At 54.6% G+C, this 17,852-nt stretch overlaps 2 protein-coding genes across 14 annotated transcripts in view; one reads left to right on the plus strand and one right to left on the minus strand.

Annotated features, from left to right (window-relative positions):
* Window positions 1-3,596: 3,596 nt before the first annotated feature.
* CYB561 (cytochrome b561) lies at window positions 3,597-7,529 on the plus strand. Of its 3 annotated transcripts, none has more exons than XM_074557746.1 (7): window positions 3,597-3,735; window positions 4,636-4,830; window positions 5,432-5,685; window positions 5,864-5,962; window positions 6,262-6,365; window positions 6,443-6,600; window positions 6,730-7,529. In XM_074557746.1, exons 3-7 carry the CDS (start codon window positions 5,484-5,486, stop codon window positions 6,926-6,928), a joined length of 762 nt encoding a protein of 253 aa, XP_074413847.1. In that variant the 5' UTR covers window positions 3,597-3,735; window positions 4,636-4,830; window positions 5,432-5,483; the 3' UTR covers window positions 6,929-7,529. The 3 variants fall into 3 exon arrangements, with proteins under 3 accessions (XP_074413847.1, XP_074413846.1, XP_074413848.1); XM_074557745.1 differs by having other exon boundaries at window positions 5,478-5,685; XM_074557747.1 differs by having other exon boundaries at window positions 3,690-3,735; window positions 4,744-4,830; window positions 5,478-5,685.
* Window positions 7,530-7,929: 400 nt separating this feature from the next.
* Window positions 7,930-17,852, minus strand: part of TANC2 (tetratricopeptide repeat, ankyrin repeat and coiled-coil containing 2) — a 151,229-nt gene continuing 141,306 nt past the window's right edge. For all 11 annotated transcript variants that reach the window (XM_074557737.1, XM_074557742.1, XM_074557740.1 and 8 more), the window contains 3 exons: window positions 17,544-17,690; window positions 16,660-16,760; window positions 7,930-15,550 (listed from right to left, as the gene is read on the minus strand). In XM_074557737.1, the coding sequence (XP_074413838.1) occupies window positions 13,543-15,550; window positions 16,660-16,760; window positions 17,544-17,690 (2,256 nt within the window). In that variant the 3' untranslated portion in view covers window positions 7,930-13,542. The remainder of the gene's footprint in view (window positions 15,551-16,659; window positions 16,761-17,543; window positions 17,691-17,852) is intronic.

The following is a 17,852-nucleotide window of genomic DNA, read 5'->3' on the forward strand; positions in this document are numbered from 1 at the left end:
ATCCCCCATCTTTGCCACTCACAGCCAGAGCTGGGCATGATACAGGGTGAGCAAAGAGGCCAACATGTTCCCCTCTGCACCTATCAACCCGATAAAACACGGCAAAGTCCATTATTCCCCCCCCACCTTTAATAAATGAAAACAATCCCAGCCCTGAGGCGAGCGAGCGTGACTGTTCCTGGAGCATTAATCATCCTCTGGGAGCCCAGCACGGGTTATCGACGCTGTTTATCCAAGCTGCTATTAAAAAATGGTCATAAACTTGCCTTCAGCCTCCCCTGAAGGAGATGAAGTGTCTGCAGGGGCAGCGCTGGGCTGATTGTATCGCCCACCCCACGCAGCAGAGTTGTGTTCCTGGGGAGGAGGAGGACAGGGTGGCTTAATTGCTGCCAGGAGGAGAACCAGAGTCTTTTCCAGCTGATTTGCAGCCTGGGAAGGATCCAGGTTCTTGAGGAAGCTTTGTCCCAGCTGGGAATTACCTGTTTTTCAGCCCTCACAGCTTCCCAGGGAACTGGAGATCAGCCCTTTTGATGTTACCCGGTGCTTAATCCCAAGCCACCCCTCAGCCACCCTGTTGGCAGCCACTGTACCTTCCAACATTTTTTCTCTTATATTTAGTGAAAAATGGTTAATTTAGCCCCAGGTTTGGGGTTTCATATGGAACAGCAGCTTGAGGTTGTTTCAGGCTGCACCTCAGCTCCTCCAAGGCAGCTGGGCTCTTGAATCTCAGTCCTCAGGGGAGGCATCTTGCAAATTAGCATTTCTTAGCAATAAGAATTTGATTTAGGAAGGAGAAGAAAGAAACCAACCAAAAGAAGTTAGATCAGCAAAATGGTAATTTAATAATCTGTTGCGGAGAGAGGGAAGATGCCCATGCCAAGGTGGGAGGCACGGTTGGGCAAGGACAAGAACTGCTGGTTTTTCCAGCATGAATTATCAGTTGATGATGCTCTTATTGATCCCTGGATCCTTGACAGCCCAGGACAAACCTGGAATGGATTCCAGCTCAGCCAACAGCTGGGGAGCTGGAGCAGCATCTCCAGAGCCACTTCAGCTCACTGATGTGAAGGAATCTGTGGCAGTCCCAAGCACACCTGAGCGTGCTTGAACACCTCTAAGCATCCCTGAGGAGCCTTGAACATCCCTGCGAGGCCTTGGGCTGCCCTGAGCAGCCCAAGAGCTCTCAAGCATCCCCCCAACCTGCAGCTCCATGCCAGGACAGCCTGCACAGGTTCTGGTCCCTAAGTGACACATCCCCATGCCAGCAATGCCACAAGGATTTCATTACCTCCAGCCTGGGGAAAGCTCAAGCAGATTTAATAAAGCCATTATGCCCCTGGCAAAGCCTTTAATTAAAGAGCTCGTTATAAATGGCTGCTGCTCCCTGGTAAGAGGAACTCAGCAGTGAAGCAGCTCATTTGTCCCTGGATTGGCTGCCACCACGGTCCCTCAGCAAACATTGCCATTGTTCCTGCTGTAAGGATGGGACAAGATCCACCTCCATTCAATCCTGAAGGCTTAAGGGCTGTTCTCTTTCCTTGTCTGCTGGAAGTTGAGATAGTTCAGCTGGACACATGTTTATAAACATTTCTAAACCTATTTGGTATTGGGTTACACAGTGCTGCTCTCATCAGGGCGAAGCTTTATGTCTTGCCAAGTATCCTAAAGGATGAATCCCCAAATCTGATTCAACCTGTGGATTTTCCAAGGGTCTCAGCTGGGCTGTAGATGGGGGGAGTTCTCCCTTTTCTCTGCCCAGCCCTTCCCAGCCATGGCACAGCCTGGTGGCTGAAGGTTTTGTTTATGGTGGCTTTTATGGCTTTAGCAGATGACTCTGCCATAAACCATTTTCCAAGCGGAGATAAAGCCCCAGTGGAGGCTGGATAGTGACAGTGACTCCTCTGGCAGCAGCATACCCCATGCCCCATATCCTGTGCCTCCCCTCCCTCTGCTCCGGGTGGTGGCTCTGGGACTCTGCCCCGGACTTTGCTGCTGCTGTATCAGGGCTCTGGGGCTGCAGTGGGGTTTCAGTTCTGCTGAATCATGCTGTGGTGGCAGTGGTGGGTCCCCATCTCCTGGGGTTTGTGTCCCACTGCACAAGACTCTGCTGGGCAGAGAAAAGGGAACGGAGGTGCTGGTGGGATGCCTTTACTCAGGGTTTCTGTGTGGGTGACAGCAGACTCCAGTGCCCAAGAGAAGGGCTGGAGGAGGAGCCCTGCACCCCAACAGAGGCTGTTACACCTGATCCTCTGCACCACGGCAGCCCCAGGTGCCACCAGCCACTCTGAGGGCCAGGATGCTCCAAGCTCCCGTGGGTGGTCGGGGGCAGAGGGTGCTGCAAACCCCACCATGAGTGAGGGTGTGCTGGTTCCCCGGGGTGCTCTGGCTCTGGGGGTCCCTCTGGGGGTGCAGCCTTAAGGGCTGCTGCCGTTCCTACCCGCTCCGTTCCTGCTGTCTGTGCCCTACGGGTGATCCAGGCCCGAGGATGCTCCAGATCCTCTGGGCGCTCCCTCCTTCCCTCCCCAGGGCGCTGCGCGTCGCGGGCTCCTGGTGACATCTAGTGGTGTCACACACAGGGACAGGCAGGGACAGACACAGGGACACGGACACACAGACACAGCGATGGGCTGGTCCGCAGGTGCCGCTCGCCCCAGTGCTGCACCCCCGGGGGCCCTGCCCGTACTCGGCCAGGAAAAGCTGAGATGGGGACACCCCTCCTCTCCCCCCAGTTCCCTTATTTCTCCTCATGTCGGGTCTCCAGGCTCTTTCTCCCTCAGGGATTCTCGGCAGGCAGTGCAGGATGTGCCCGGTGTGCTGGGAGGGCTGGCGGTGGGGCAGACGGAGGCCGGGGGGTGATGTCTGCCATTCCCCTGTGCCATTCCCCTGTGCCATTCCCCTGTGCCATTCCCCTGTGCCATTCCCCTCTGCCATTCCCCTGTGCCATTCCCCTCTGCCATTCCCCTCTGCATTTCCCTCTACCATTTCCCTCTGCCATTCCCCTCTGCCGTTTCCCTCTGCCATTCCCCTCTGCCATTCCCCTCTGCATTCCCCTCTGCCATTTCCCTCTGCCATTCCCCTCTGCCATTCCCCTCTGCATTCCCCTCTGCATTCCCCTCTGCCATTTCCCTCTGCCATTCCCCTCTGCATTCCCCTCTGCATTCCCCTCTGCCATTTCCCTCTGCCATTCCCCTCTGCCATTTCCCTCTGCCATTTCCCTCTGCCATTCCCTTCTGCCATTCCCAGACCCACCAGCTCAGCCAAGGGGCTCTGGTTCCCAAGATGTCACTCCAGGGCTGCTGGTGGCTGCAGGGATGAGCCAGCAAGGCCCAAAACCACAATTTAAATGGTGCCAAAGGCCCTGTGCAGGGTACAGTCCTTGGCCTTGTGCTGGGCCGGTAGGGCCTGGTGCTCCCAGCCTGCTTGGGGTGTCACAGGGTGGAAGTGGGGGCTCAGTGGGTGCCTGGAACAATGTGAGGGTGTGGGGGTGTCACACACACTGTTAGTGAGCCACCTCCTTGGGGACTGTCCCCTGAATGCTCGGTGGTGATCCCCCTGTTGTCACTTTTGCAGCCCCCATGCCTCTGCTCCTCACAGCCTCCCCCTGCAGCCACGCTGGGGTGCAGCTCCCCCTCGCTTTGTCATCGCTGCGTTGCCGTGCCAACGCCGTGGCCCTGTCCCTGCTCAGACACTGTCACCGCTGGGCCTGGCACAGGCAGCACCAGCCGGCACCCACAGGTAGGCTGGGGAACGTGGGGGAGCAGTGTGGGGATCTGCCTTCAGCCCGTGTGGGGATCTGCCTTCAGCCCCTCCAAATGTCACTCAGACCCTCCTCAGCTATGAACTGAGAGGAGAATCCCCTCCCCTGCATGAGCGTCTAGCCCCCATGGAGAGCAGAGACAGTCCCTGGCATTTTGGAGAGGCCACCGTGAGGGGGGCCCGGGCTGAACATGCATCCTCCCCCCAGAGCATGTGGGTTAACCAGATTAATCAGAGAAAACTCCCTGCCAAATGTGAGGAGCGCTGGATTTGCCCTGGGAAGGGGGAACTGTGGATGTGCTTGGGGGTGCAGGGAGACAGAGGATGGGAGGGGAGCAGGCAGGTCCTGGAAGGGGTCCAGTCACCTCCAGTTCTCCCAGCACTCAGTGGTGGTTAATGGGCAACTCAGAGTATCCCATTCCCACAGGCATGCCCTGTGTCCTGCTGCCAGGCCCTGTGGCTGGGGGTGTTCATGGTCTGTCTCTCCATCCTCAGTGCTGTTGGGGACTGTGTTTGCCCTGTGTGACTGCAGCAGGGACAGATGTTTGCATCTGGTGGGAGGGCAGGACAGGGCTACATGGGTCTGCAGCCCCCAGATGTGCCAGCAGCCCCTCGGTGTGATGAGAGTTTGGGGGAGGCTGTTGTGATATGGGGGGAGCCGGTGCCTCTCACTGTCCCCCCCAGCCTGGTCCCCCTGCCCTTCCCACAGAGCACCCCATGGCCCCAGGCAGTGAGGCTGGACACAGGCGGCCTTTGCAGTGCAACTTAATGGGATAAACCAATTCCCTTAACCCATTTATCTGGCTGATCCAATAAAGGTGGCTGGGAATAAAGTGTGTGCGTGGTCTTAATGCATTCCCCCTCTCCACGCTCCCCCAGTCCTGGCAGCATCGTGGGTCTGTCTGCCACAGCTGGCAGGGGGCTCCTCCCCAGAGGCAGTGCAGAGGGGCCAGGACAGAGGGCGGACGTTGGACCTGCTGGCTCTAGGGGCCAGGGAAGAGGAGAAGTGGCTGTGACAGTGGTGGAGGTGGCTCTGATCCATTGAGGGATAGCCCAGCACAAAGCACAGAGCAGGTGAGTTGTGGGGGCCGTGGGAAGGGTCTCTGGTGTAGCTGTGGTTGGGTGACACCCTGTGTGTGTCCCCACACCAGCACAGATGTTCTCTCAGTCCCATGTCCCCAGGGGCCATTGCTTTTACCATGGAAGGGGTCCTTTTCTTACCCCTGCATTTCCTTCCCCTCAGGGTTTGGGGGTTGTTGTGGGGTCTGGGAGTGGGTGAAGGTGGGACGTGGGATGGGCATGGAGGGAGGGATGAGGATGGAGGGATGGGGATTAAAAGGATGGAGGCAGGGACGGCACAGAAGGACAAGGATGGAGGGGCGGTGGTTGCAGGAGGGCTGGGGCAGGAGGAACGAGGCACGCAGGACACAGGCAGGGGCAGGAGGGTTGGGAAGAAGGACACGAGCAGGCAGGCACGGACAGGAGGACTGGAGAGGAGTCCAGGAGCAGGCAGGAGGGGCAGGAGCGCGGGGATGGGTGTGCCGTGGCGGCTGGCAGCCACCTCCAGGTGCGGGTGACGCAGCGGGACCAGGAAGCTCCGGTTCCGTGGCAGGTGAGGGTGGAGCAGAAGTGGCGGACGCTGCTCGGAGCCGGACCTCAGCCCAGGTTCGGCCAGCCGGCACCTGCCTGGGGCCGCTGCCCCCTCCTCTCTGTCCCCGCAGGCTGCCATGGATGGGGCCCCGCCGCCCCCCAGCCCCAGCGGGCTCTCGGCGTACGTGGCCGTGTCGCAGCTGCTGGGCCTGACCCTCCTGGGCACCACCGGTGCCTGGCTGGGCCGCTACCGGGGCGGCGTGGCCTGGCACAGCCCCCTGCAGTTCAACGCCCACCCCCTGTGCATGGTGCTGGGCATGGTGTTCCTCCAAGGAGACGGTGAGCAGAACGGGGGGACGCGTGCCCTGTCCCAGCTGCAGCCTCCAAAGCCTGCAGCTGTGGCCAGGCAGGGAATGAAGGGGACAAAGCGGTGACAAAAGACACGGGGAGGGTGCAGCAGCATCCCTGGGCAGGGCTGGGTGAGCCCTGTGGATGCTCAGGTGCCCTCTCTGTGCAGCTCTCCTGGTGTACCGGGTGTTCAGGCACGAGGCCAAGCGCTCCACCAAGGCCCTGCACGCGTTGCTCCATGGCCTGGCCCTGGTCATCGCCCTGGTGGGTGAGTGCTGGGCTGGGAGGGCTGGACTGGGCAGGATCAGCCCTGCTGGTGATGGGCTGGGATGGAAGGGTGGACTGGGCAGGATCAGCCCTGCTGGTGGTGCTGGGTTGGGATGGGAGTGGTTGATTGGGCAGGATCAGCCCTGCTGGTGATGGGCTGGGCTGAAAGGGGTGGACTGGGCAGGATCAGCCCTGCTGGTGGTGCTGGGCTGGGTGCATTGGGCAGGATCAGCCCTGCTGGTGCTGGGCTGGGTGCATTGGGCAGGATCAGCCCTGCTGGTGATGGACTCTTCTCCTCAGGCATCATCGCTGTGTTTGAGTCCCACCGGGCTAAGGGCATCCCTGACATGTACAGCCTGCACTCCTGGTGTGGGATGGCCACCTTCGTGCTCTACCTCCTGCAGGTAAGGGCTGGGAAGCCCCTGGCCCCCCGGCAGGGAAGGGGCTCTGCAGCACCTGTGACATCCCCATGTCCCCACAGTGGTTCCTGGGCTGTGGTTTCTTTCTGTTCCCCGGTGCCTCCTTCTCGCTGAGAGGGTGGTACAAGCCCCAGCACATCTTCTTTGGCATCACCCTCTTCATCCTCTCCATCACCTCCTGCTTGCTGGGCATTACTGAGATGCTCCTCTTCAACATCAGGTGCGTGACCTTTCCCATGGTGTGTGTCGAAGGATGAGGATGGGGATGAGGATGAGGAGGGGGTCCCAGCTAGGACAGGGATAGTTCACCCATCCCTTAAGGCTTGGGCATCCCTCTCTATGCCTGCAGTGACTCCTACAGCCACTTTGTGCCTGAGGGCATCCTGGCCAACACCCTGGGGGTGCTGCTGGTGGCCTTTGGGCTGGTGGTGGGCTACGTGCTGACACGGGAGGAGTGGAAGCGCCCACCACTGGCAGAGGAGCTGGCCCTGTCCATGGACTTCAAGACCCTGACAGAGGGAGAGAGCCCTGGTGGTGGCAGCCAGTGACATCTGCAGCTCCTGGTCTCCAGCATGGGCTCCTTGTGATGTCTGAAATGCTCCTGTGCACCCTGTCCCTGGTGCTTGGCATCTCTGCCCAGCCCAGGGTGATGAGGACAGCTGGGGAAGGACGTGCTTGGTGCAATGCTGCCCGCTGGACTCAGCTTGGCTTGGCCTTTATCATCCTGAGCTCTGCCCTGTCCAGGCCCTGGCGACCCCGAACCCATGCCAGCCCTGTGGGAATGGCAGTGCTGTGGGCAGGGCAGGGGCTGGCAGGGCCACAGGAGAGGGGTCTCCGGGCTCTTCCTCTTCCCTCCTCTGGGGATGGAGTGGGAGCAGAGATTTCTGCACTGTAGGCCAAAGCCTTTAGGCTGTTCCCAGTGCTGGTGGGCACAGGGGATGTTTGCCACCACTGGGATGTCCCACTCACTGGCAGCCCCTCTCCCTCAGCATGAGGGGACGCTCCCCTAAAGGGCTCCCTGGGGGTTCCGAGTGACCCTGTGCCTGTGCAGGCTCAGCAGCCTCGTGTCTGAAGTGTTTTCTCCCCACGCATGATGTGTTTGCTCAGTGGATGCTCCTGACCTAATAAATGTTTGCAGCTAACCCTGTCCTCCTGACTCTGCCCCCTAGATCACAGTTTTGGGGTATCCTCGAGCTCCCACACGCCGAGGGCAGGTGGGAGAGGAGCTGCCTGAGGGGCTGGGAGGGTGGGTGGGCATTAGGGGTGGGATTGTCAGCAGTAGCTGTGTGAGGGACCCCAGGGGCCCATGTCCAGGGTCTGGCCATGCACTGGGTGTTATAATTATTATCCACTCTATTGTTATATGCCTTTTTTGGTGGCAGCACTAGTGCTGCCTCTGTCACCTCCCACTCCTGGTGGTTCCCAGGTCTCTGTCCCCACCCCCATGCAGTGACCGTGAGACCCAACCCAACCATCATTCCCACACCAAGAAGCATCAGAACACTCCTTCACTGACCCCAGTGTGGGAAAAACAGCAGCCCAGACACCATTTCCAAGTGTTAACCATTTATAAATAGGTACATTTTTTCATACATACAGTTTTCATTGTACAGATTACAATCTGTATACATTGGGGGGGGGAATGCATTCTTTTGAACTTTTCACATCTATCTCACAGCTCACATGTACAGACAAGAAAACTCTGCTCAAGCAAATACAGCAAAGGAAAAAATATGTTTTCTTCTTTCCTTAGAGATGAGAGGCGAAGGCCTCTGCTGTTGGCAGGGGCTGCTCTTCCCACTGCACAATATCACAACTGTGTGGTGTTCAATATATCAGAGAGAACAGAACATGCATTGGATAATATACTGTACAGAGAGAAAGTCCTTTACATCTGAATTATAGAAAAGCTAAAGGAAAATTTAAGTGTCTTAAAGATCTTCCCAGCAAGTGTCTCAGAGGATGGCAACCAGGCAGTTGTACAAAGCACAAGGCAGGTGTAGTGGACGTGTTTGTACCCAACTCAGATCCTCCAGGGTGTGAAGACAGAAAGGAGATGGAACGCTGAATGCAACACTATGGCAAAGAAAAGGCTGGACAGGGATGAGCCCGGCAGTACTGGCAGAGTCCACACGAGTCTCTGGCTTATCAGTGGAGCAACACAATGGACTTTATGTAGCACACAGTGCTGCTCTCAGTGGCTGGCTGAGCAGTGCACAGCGAGGCAGACCTGTGGGGACCCAGCTCTATGGGCACCAGGCTTTCCCACCTGCCCATTCCCACCCTGACGTGCCTCCCCAGCGCCGTCCCTGGACAGCATCACCCAAAGGGACAAAGTCTTTTAGCAAAGCAGCCCTCTGTTTTCACAGCCACAGGATGTGATCCCATCAGGTGGGACCTGGCTGCTGACTCCCCAGTACCGTGACAGCTAGAAAAGGAGCAGGAGGAAGGACACAGCTGGTGGGTTGGGTGTCTGTTGGCTTTCCCCGTGACGGCCGCGCTCGCTGTGACCTCTTGGGTCGGTCTGTACCAGTTTGGTGAGATCCAGCTGTAGAGTCAAGAGTTGGACACGAATGCATCTTGCTAAAGAATTGAGCCCTTAGTGGTTTATATTAGAAAAAAGAGTTTGATTGAATGAAAATCCAGCAATTATTCACATAAAGCTGAAAAAAACGCAGATTCACTTTCAACCATTGTGCTTTGTGTCCAACACACCCTCCACCAGCCTGCGAAGCGCAGCCGGCATGGGGTGAAGGCTTTGATTTGCAGAGGTCCCAGCAGGTACAGCAGCTCTTTCCCTAAGCCCTTGGGTAAAGGCTGATAAACCAGTAGTTCCCTTGAATTGCCAAGAGTACAGCAAAGCACAACCACCAAGGAGCTCGCGGCAGCGCACTGGGGACCCCCGCGGGCGAGCAAGGCGGAGCACGAGCAGGCACGCTGGCTTGCTTGGTTCTCTAGATAAGGCAGAGCTGGCACTTCGGTTTTAGCTAGACTTCTCCTGGGTAACCCTGAATATACAGCAACCCTTGCAAAGGAGACTGAACCGCTCCCAGTTTACCACCCAGCCTGGTTCCAGACCTAATCCCAGCACGACTCCGGGGTTTGGCTTACGCACGCTCACACGTTCACACCAGCCACGCGGTTTTCCTCACAGCCAGGTTAAAGAAAAATAACCAAAAATTCAGTGCTCAGACAGACTGAGCTGGGCACTGGTGCCACAGCAGACAGACAGATGGACAGACACACATTTCAGATTGTTGGAACCATCACAGTCCTCCCACCCAGTGACCAGAGAAGGCAGCTCAGGCTGTACCTCCTTTGGAGACGGATCTTGAAAGGATCTCTCTTTGTAAAACCTTCCTTTTCCTCAACACTTTGATGCCCACTCAAGACTGTGTCCAAAGCCCTCTGATGCCACTCCCAGCTGGCTGGGGGGCCCTGCAGAGCCCCCCACCACGTGGGTGTCCACTCCCCTGGGACCACAGCATCCTCCTAACGTGGGAGAAAAGCAAGAGCCAATGAATCCTCACTGATGGATGGGGCAGACACCCACACCTGATGCTGGGAGAGAAGATTCCAGCTCTGTGGCAGCACACCTGGGTCTCAGAGCAGCCACAGGTGAGGATGAGAGACACCTGGTGGGAAGGTTGGCTAAAGAAAGGGGTCAGCTTCAGCATCACTTCTGGCACTGCCTTCTGCATGTACCCCAAGAATGAAAACTGGAGTTTCAATGTCATCAAGAACCTGCTTTTCTTGGTGGACCCAAAATCCTGCTTGCTCGAAGGTGGGGCTTGCCAGTGGTACCACCGCAGTCAGGAGGGCATGAAGGCACCAGCTGGCAGCATTGACCTGCATCTTAATTACTCAAAAAGTAATTAAATACATAGCACAGACATACAGGACAGCTCAATGTCTGAAACTGAGTGAGATCCCACAGTGTGGCCTGATCTTGTCAGACCCAGATCGAAGAGTAGAGGATGAAGGGCCCTCAGAGTGAGATCTGACCTTGTGCTCCCCCAAGCACACTGGGGCCACGCCAGCACAACACAGAATGACCTCTGCTTCTCCTAATGCAAAGACCAAATCATGACTTTGAAGACGTAGGGGACTGAGCAAGAACAGCTTTTCCAGGAAGAAATGTGCTTCTTACCCACCTGGTGGCCACAGCAGCCATCCTGCCTCAACTGTCCCTAAGAGAATTGCCAGGGAAGTGCTTTAAAACCACTGCAAATAATTTTGTATTCAAAAATTACTCAATCTGTTGATGCTTATATACAGGAATCAGTTCTTGTGCTATAAATGTTATGATTCATTGCTTTGTTTCTTTTCTCTTCTTCTTTTTTTTGAAAAATACACTAAGAGACATGAGCTGTTTTGCTATTTCTCTAATGAAGACACTACTCACGCTTAAATATCCAGTATTTATCATAGTAACAAATCCAAACAGTAAAGTGCACCCATTTACAGAGAGAACAGATGGAAAACCATTAGTGCAAGAATCCCGTGGAAAATGTAACACGTGGAATTGTGAAAAAACCTGCATGCTGCAGTGTTTCAAGCCTTCTTCAGCTTTGTGGTTGTGTTAAAAGCGTGAGCTGTTTTCTCTTACAACATCTTCAGAAGCTGGGCAGTTGCACACAGGAGTGCTGCGGGGGGATGTTCTGAAGGACAGGACTGGGAGCACAGGGCAGTGAGTGGCGAAAGCAGAGCGTGGGCAGCTCTGTCACTGCCCCTGGGCCACCCTGCTGGCGTGGCAGGGGAGAGGAGCACCCACGGCCAGGCAACAGGCACAGGGCTGGACTGCGCTGCTTTTTCCTTTCAAAGAAGCAGCCAAAGATAGGAAGCCACTCACTCAGGCAGAAAGCTGGAGGATGAGAGGCACTAAGCAAAGTGACTGATGCTGCTCCAGACCCAGGACACGTCTCCCAGCTATGGGCATGTGGGATGTGGAGGAGAAATCAGTTATTCCTTACAATACAGAGCATGTTATTTCAGAAATGAAAGGAAGAAAGAAAACCATCACACCCCATTTGCAAGGAGAGAAACCATGCACAGACCTGGGTGTTCCCACAGTGAAGGGGTCCCAGCCAGCCCCCATTTTACAGAGCCCTGGGATAAAGCAGAGTCAGCATTGGGTTGCACCTCAAGGAAGAAAACACCAACCTCAATCCAAATACTCGCTTTGACAAAGACCAAATGGCCCCTGGGGTGTCCCAAAACTGCCAAAACTCAAAGAGGAACCCCCTTTTCCAAATGCTCTCCATGTGTCTATGAGACACAAGCCTCCCCTGGCCCAAGGTGTGCATGTCCCAGCTTGCTCTGAGCAAGTCAGGCAATGAAATAGCAATGAGATGTGCTGAGCCACACACAGGGAAAAGAAAAAAGCCCCATCAAAGCCAGGCTTTGCTTAAAGAGTTCCAGACCCTGTCCTGAGCTGGTGTGAAAGGGTGCAGCTGCAGTGATGTGTTGCTGGGATATGCTCACTCACACCAGCGGAGGCTGGAGCCCGTGATTTGGTTCAAGAAGTCTTGCAATCGATTCTCAGTAGCCCTTTGGAGGTATCACTCCCCTGCTCAGCACTGAATCGCTCCCCAGAGTTGATATGAGTGAGGTTTGGCATTGGGCAACAGGCACTAGTTTGCTTTAAAACAAGCTACAGCGTTATCACTCTCCCTCCCATCATCCCACCCTTCACCCTCAGAAGACAAAAGGCAGATTACAAACCCACCAGGAACAAAGGAATCGGTAAAGGAAGTTCTTCCCCCCACCCCAAAAGAAATTTTCAGCAACTAATTGAAAAAAATTTTTTGAAAATCCTATAAAAAGGATTTTGGAACCGGCCCCTGCTTTTCGTGCTGTCTTGATGTGACTTGCATTTGATTACAAAACTGAAAATAACAGAAAAAAACCCAACCTGAACTGGAAAATGTCCTGAAATAGATAACATAAATAAATTATAAATAGGTCTCTCTGAACTACAGCTTCTCAAAAAGCAACACATGGTTTCTACCATGTACAGATATGGAACACGGTGTCCCTTTCCAGGATTTTGGGAACAGAGAATCTTAGAGGAGCACAGCCCTTGCTACAGCCCCTGCTCCCTGGCAGGACCGAGCCAGAGGGAAGGGATGCTGCAGGCCTGGGACTGCAGAAGGACCCTTCCTCTTTTGGGCCCATCATGCCATGTTCTACAACCTCATCATAAAAAAAAAAAAAAGTAAAGAAAAATCAAGAATTGCAATTTTCCTCTTTGAATACCATTTCCTAAGTCAGATTTTTGCTCTTCCTCACAAGTAATAAACCCCCTCCCAGATGAAGTCCCCAACACTGACTTGCCCCGTGCAAATGCTGTGGGTGAGGTGAAGTCTGCCAACAGTGTGAAGACGTTAGTGCAGTCCCAGTTCATGGCCAACTCCCTTGGCTGATTAAAACATATAACAAAGGGCCAACCTTACACCCTCAATGCTTGTAAAATGCCCCAGAGCAAAGAAATCAGTGTGAGGGCACCTGGTAGGTACTTGGAAAGCAGCAAAGTGCTGTGTGATCCCCACCCCTTCTGACCAAGTTAAATAAGGAAGGAAAGCACTGTAAGCCAGCAGAATCAGAATGGGTATTGTGGGTGCTGTGCATAGCTACTGGTGTTAAATCACATCACTGAGGGCAATCCCCTCCTTGGGGCAAAGAGCCAAACAACCTGGCTGGCACGGGGACCTGGGGATGCAGCCTTGGGAAAGGCTCCTGTGGAATTCCCTAGGAATTCCCATCAGAGTTGAGTAAGAGATCATTGAGACAAAAGAAACCAATTTAAAAATCCAAGGCAATTGTCTCTTGAAAAAGAGCTGGTTACCTCCTGCTGCGTAGGGATATCTCTGGACCACCCCACACCATGGACTAAGATATCCTGGTTGGAACTTTGCTGGAATTGGGCAAATGATACTGGCTCGGCTGATGTTGGCTTCACAGTCAGCTGGGGAACAAAAGGGCTGGAGCACGTGCATGGCTGTCTGACCACCACATAAAGTACCGGAGAAACTTGATCATGTAGCTATCAAAGAGAAATAAAAATAATAATAGTAATAATAATAATTATAATAGTATGCATGGAAATCAAGCTTGGAAGTGTGTGCTGAAAACATGAGGGTCTCACTCCAACAAGTGTCTTTTACACATTAGACTCCACAAATGGTCTCTTTGGTTTGATTGGGGACGTCTGCCCTTGCCTGGAGTCCCTGGAGAGCTGCCTGTACAGGTTATCCTGGTAGGCCTGCGCCACGGGCAGCGTCCTTGCCACCTTGACGTCGGGGTATGAGGAGGCTTGGGTGACTCTCTCCAGGAGGTCTCCCCGGGACCCATTGGCCAGCATCCCATGGGGGCTGTAATAGTCTTCCTCTAGCAAATGGCCATTCTGTGCATTGTTGGTTTTGTTATAAAAGGCAATGTTGCTGATTGAAGAGGGTGGGCTAAAGGATTCCGGCTGGGGCAGATTGCCAGGAGACGTAGGACTAATGACAGTGTCCACTGAAGACACAGCCCAGGTCCGGTTCTGCTGATGGAGATGGGGGTACTGCTGAGTCCGAGCAGTTTTATCGATGATTCCCATGAACGGCGTGGTCCGGGAGCGGGCTGGCTCGCTGGGGTAGCCCCCCTGCGTGGGCGACACCGGGGACAGCTCATCGCACGATCTGTCATAGGCTGGCTTCAGGGGGATCTCCATTTGCTGAATCGAGGCAGAGGGGCGAAAGTTGGGAGTCAGGTTGGAGGTGGAGGAGATGCTATTGCTGGAAGGGGAGAAGCGGAGGCCAACGCTCTGAGAGTGGAGAAGAGGCCTTGGAGTCGGTGGGTGAGGCTTGATTTCGCTGGGATTGACTGAGATGGGCCTTCTTATGAGGTGAGACACATCTGGAGAGCCTAGCTGGTTGGCGGGGAGGGAAGAACGCTCCAGGTCAAGCTTTGAGTGGCACACCGGATAGTAGGAGGCGGACTGGCTCCGCCCAATCTGAGGCGTCTGGCTGTATCTCATCCCCCCTCTGTAGGCCGAGGATGGTCTCTGTGGAAGGTCTTCTTTGGCCAGCCCTCCATGCTGACAGATGGCTCCGGCGCTGAGACTCGCCTGCACGTGCTGCACGGGCCTGCTGTCACCCACGATGCCCCCGATGGAGCCCTGGTACACCAGGCGGCTCTGGCTGACCCCCATGTCCCCTGATGATGACTGGTACTTGCTGGCCATCGAGTGGGCAACCTGGCTGTAGGCACCAGTTGGGATGACAGTACTGGAATGGACGGCAGAGCTGGGCTGGTTGCTCCTCACGATCTGCGCCTTGGCTGGCTGCAGCCTCAGCCCCGGCTGCGGCACGGCCACGGGGAGCTGGGGCATCTGGAAGGATCTCTGTGTCATCTTGGACAGGGGAGACTTGGGCCTGCCGGGCAGCTGGGAGACGGCGCTGGGCTCCTGCTGGTAGCGCACCGGGGAGCCGGACTGGGAGCGGTACACGCTCATGCTGTCTGCGGGGGGACTGGCGCGGTACTGGGGGCCGCGGCGCAGCGGAGACGGCGGCGGGCTCTGATACTCCTTGGCCTGGCTTCCCACGGGAGGGGGGCTGAAGCGGTAAGTGGAGCCCTGGTGAGCTGGGGATGTGTGCGGAGGACTGGGTCTGTAATGTGAGTTTTGGTGTGTTGGAGACAGAGCAGGAGATGTGGACTGGTATCCCTGCCTGGTCGGTGAACCCACAGAGCTGTTGGACCTGAAATCAAAGACCTGATGGGAGCCAAGAGGTGAGCCAGAAATATAGGCTGAGTCCCTGTGAGCTGGAGATTGGGGTGGGCTCTGGATGATGGGCAGCCCTTGGTTTGGCCTGGACTCTGTCTGTAAGCCAATGGAAATATTTTCTACATCCTGCTCGAGGTATTCCTCCTCAAAGATATCTTGCACAGAATACAGCTCTTCATGCTGGGCTTCGGGTTCTGGCTCCACTGGGAGTGGAGGTGATGGCTGCTGCTGCTGCTGCTGCTGCTGCTGTTGTTGTTGTTGCTGCTGCTGCTGTTGCTGCTGCTGCTGCTGCTGCACCTGCCTGCACTCCTCCTCCACCCGCATCAGCAGCCGCTGGATCTCACGGTTGTTTGGACACAGCTTGATGGCCTCGTTCAGGTCCTCCAGGGCTGCTGAAAACTGCCTGCTTGACAAAGGAACAGAAATGAGAACTGAAAGCACTCTGGATTTGGATGGAGTTGTTTTCAGAGATTCCAGGGGAATAAAGTGGCTTGTGCCTGTTACTGAGGGAGAGAGCTGTGATTGCTACTGCTTGCTGCACCTCTCATATGCTGCCTTATGGGCCTCCCTTGGATTTATGTTATCCAAAGGGAGAGAAAATTCTGGAGAAGGGAACACAGGCTTTAGATGGCACAACCCAGACTAGCAAACACACCTGCCTCTGCAGCTTACATTAGGGGCTAATTAATTACTCCCCCTAGCATCACCATGAGCATCACCTCTGTTTTAGAGAAGGGGACAGCAACACATTGATCACACAAGCCCAGCTCACCGACTGCTGTAAACAAGCTCTGACAGAGCTACAACCATGCACGCCAGCGAGAATTCAACTCCTGCCTGATGCCAAGACCACACAGCGTCAGGCCTGGCTCCAGAGCTCAGGGGCTGCCACAGGTCAGCGCTCTGGGCAAGGCTTGTCTCTCCAATTTTGCAGTGCATTTTGGCTAACTTCTTTGGAATGAAGCAATCAAGCAATGCGCCAGAGGCTGTGAGCCCAGGGAAGCCTTTGTGAGGGAAAGGCCAGCCTAGGGGGTGTAACAGGGAGGCGGGGGTTTGGGAAAGGGGGTGTCATTTACAGGAACACTGTTCACTCTGGAGCAAAACTATGTGTTTGAACATGACTGTGATCTGGGAAACCCCACCTAGATGGGGAAAAACAGCGTCCCAACACCAGCTTAATCTTCTGTACAGGCCATGAGTCACATTCTGCTTTGAGTCCAAGTTGTGGTCAAACTGAAGTGTACTTTGAAAAAGAACACCCCACTTTGGTGCACAGGTCTCCAGTGTTGTAAGATGTCCAGACAAAGATCTCTCAAAACATTTGGACTCAGAAATCACCAAATGAGGGAGGGCATTACTTTGGAGCTCAGGACATTTATGATCTCACTAATGCACATTCCTTGGCATTTCTCCATGGGGGCAGTGCCTGGCTCTGCAGGGTGGGTGCCCACACCTGATGTGACAGGCTGGCAGAAACTGGTCCCTCACACCCTTCTCTGTGTCCCTCCTCACCTGCTGCTGCGTTTGGCCCTTGCTCTTGCATAGTAAGCTTCGTAAGACTTCGGTTTCAGCTCCAGTGCTTTAGTGGCAAATTCCTCCGCCATTCCAAAATCCTGTCATTTGAACAGGTGTGCAGGTAAGTAACTGAATGCATTCAGAAATAAAAAATACATACAGCATGGAAGAAAACAAACTTAGTATGGACTTTCATATTGCATGGAAAACTTGATGGTTTTGGGATATTTTTCATGGATTCAACATCATTTATAGACAAAAGCCCCTTCCCCTCCAGTGTGACCTTTGCTGGCTCATGACCTCAGCTATGTCACTTTTTGACTTTAATTTGTGGAAGTGAAAGTCCCTGCACTCCAAGTCAGGGAAGGGTGGCAGAACAGGCACCTGCACGAGCTGCTTGCTGGATGCTGCCAGACTGCAGTGGGGAGAGTGACAGGGATCTGGAAGTTCTGGGCTGAGAGGGAGTCTTGTGGAGGTGTTTCTGGATGAGTCACTGCCCTGGGGAAGCGCTAACCCCCTAAGCATATGCTCCTTCATTTGAAATTAATTAGTATTCAAAGGAGCACATCTCCTGGCTCCTCCTCACTGCTGCCCCAGAAATCTGGAAAATGCCTCCACCCCCATGTGACGATGTGAACATCATCATCAAAAGGGAGTAATAAAAAATTCAAAGAGCTATAAACACAGCAATGAATTTTTAATCATCTGAAACGCATACTAAACCACTACTGCTTTGGAATTATAAAATGTCAGCGCTCTGTGAAGGACAACCAGGTTAGAGGGAGGAGAGATCTGAGAGGCCAAAGCAGCATGAGGGGTGGGCATGTCTCTGCAGAGGCACAAGGCTGTGGGGCTGTGCCATGGGAAGAGGGGACACTCACGTTCATTTTCCTTCGACACCGCGAGAGGTTGAGGAGCAGCGACACCTTCAGCTCGCGGAAGGTTTTCAGGTCTTCTCCAAACCCTTCTCTGGGGAACTTTTTCAGAGCATACTGGTAGCGCTGGGCGGCCTCTTTCACTTTTCCTTTCTATTAGAAGGAAAACATGTCAAAACTCATCCTTGGGTTGAGTGGACCTCCCTGCAGAGAATTCACTCACCAGCCCAACCAATGTTTTAGGTGGCTAAGGAAGCACAACTCCACTACTTAGCTCTTGCCTAGAAAAGAAGGGCAGAACATTTGATCAAGGGA

Source organism: Zonotrichia albicollis, chromosome 23 (genome assembly GCF_047830755.1).
Source record: "Zonotrichia albicollis isolate bZonAlb1 chromosome 23, bZonAlb1.hap1, whole genome shotgun sequence".
In the NCBI taxonomy this organism is placed as follows: Eukaryota; Metazoa; Chordata; class Aves; order Passeriformes; family Passerellidae; genus Zonotrichia; species Zonotrichia albicollis.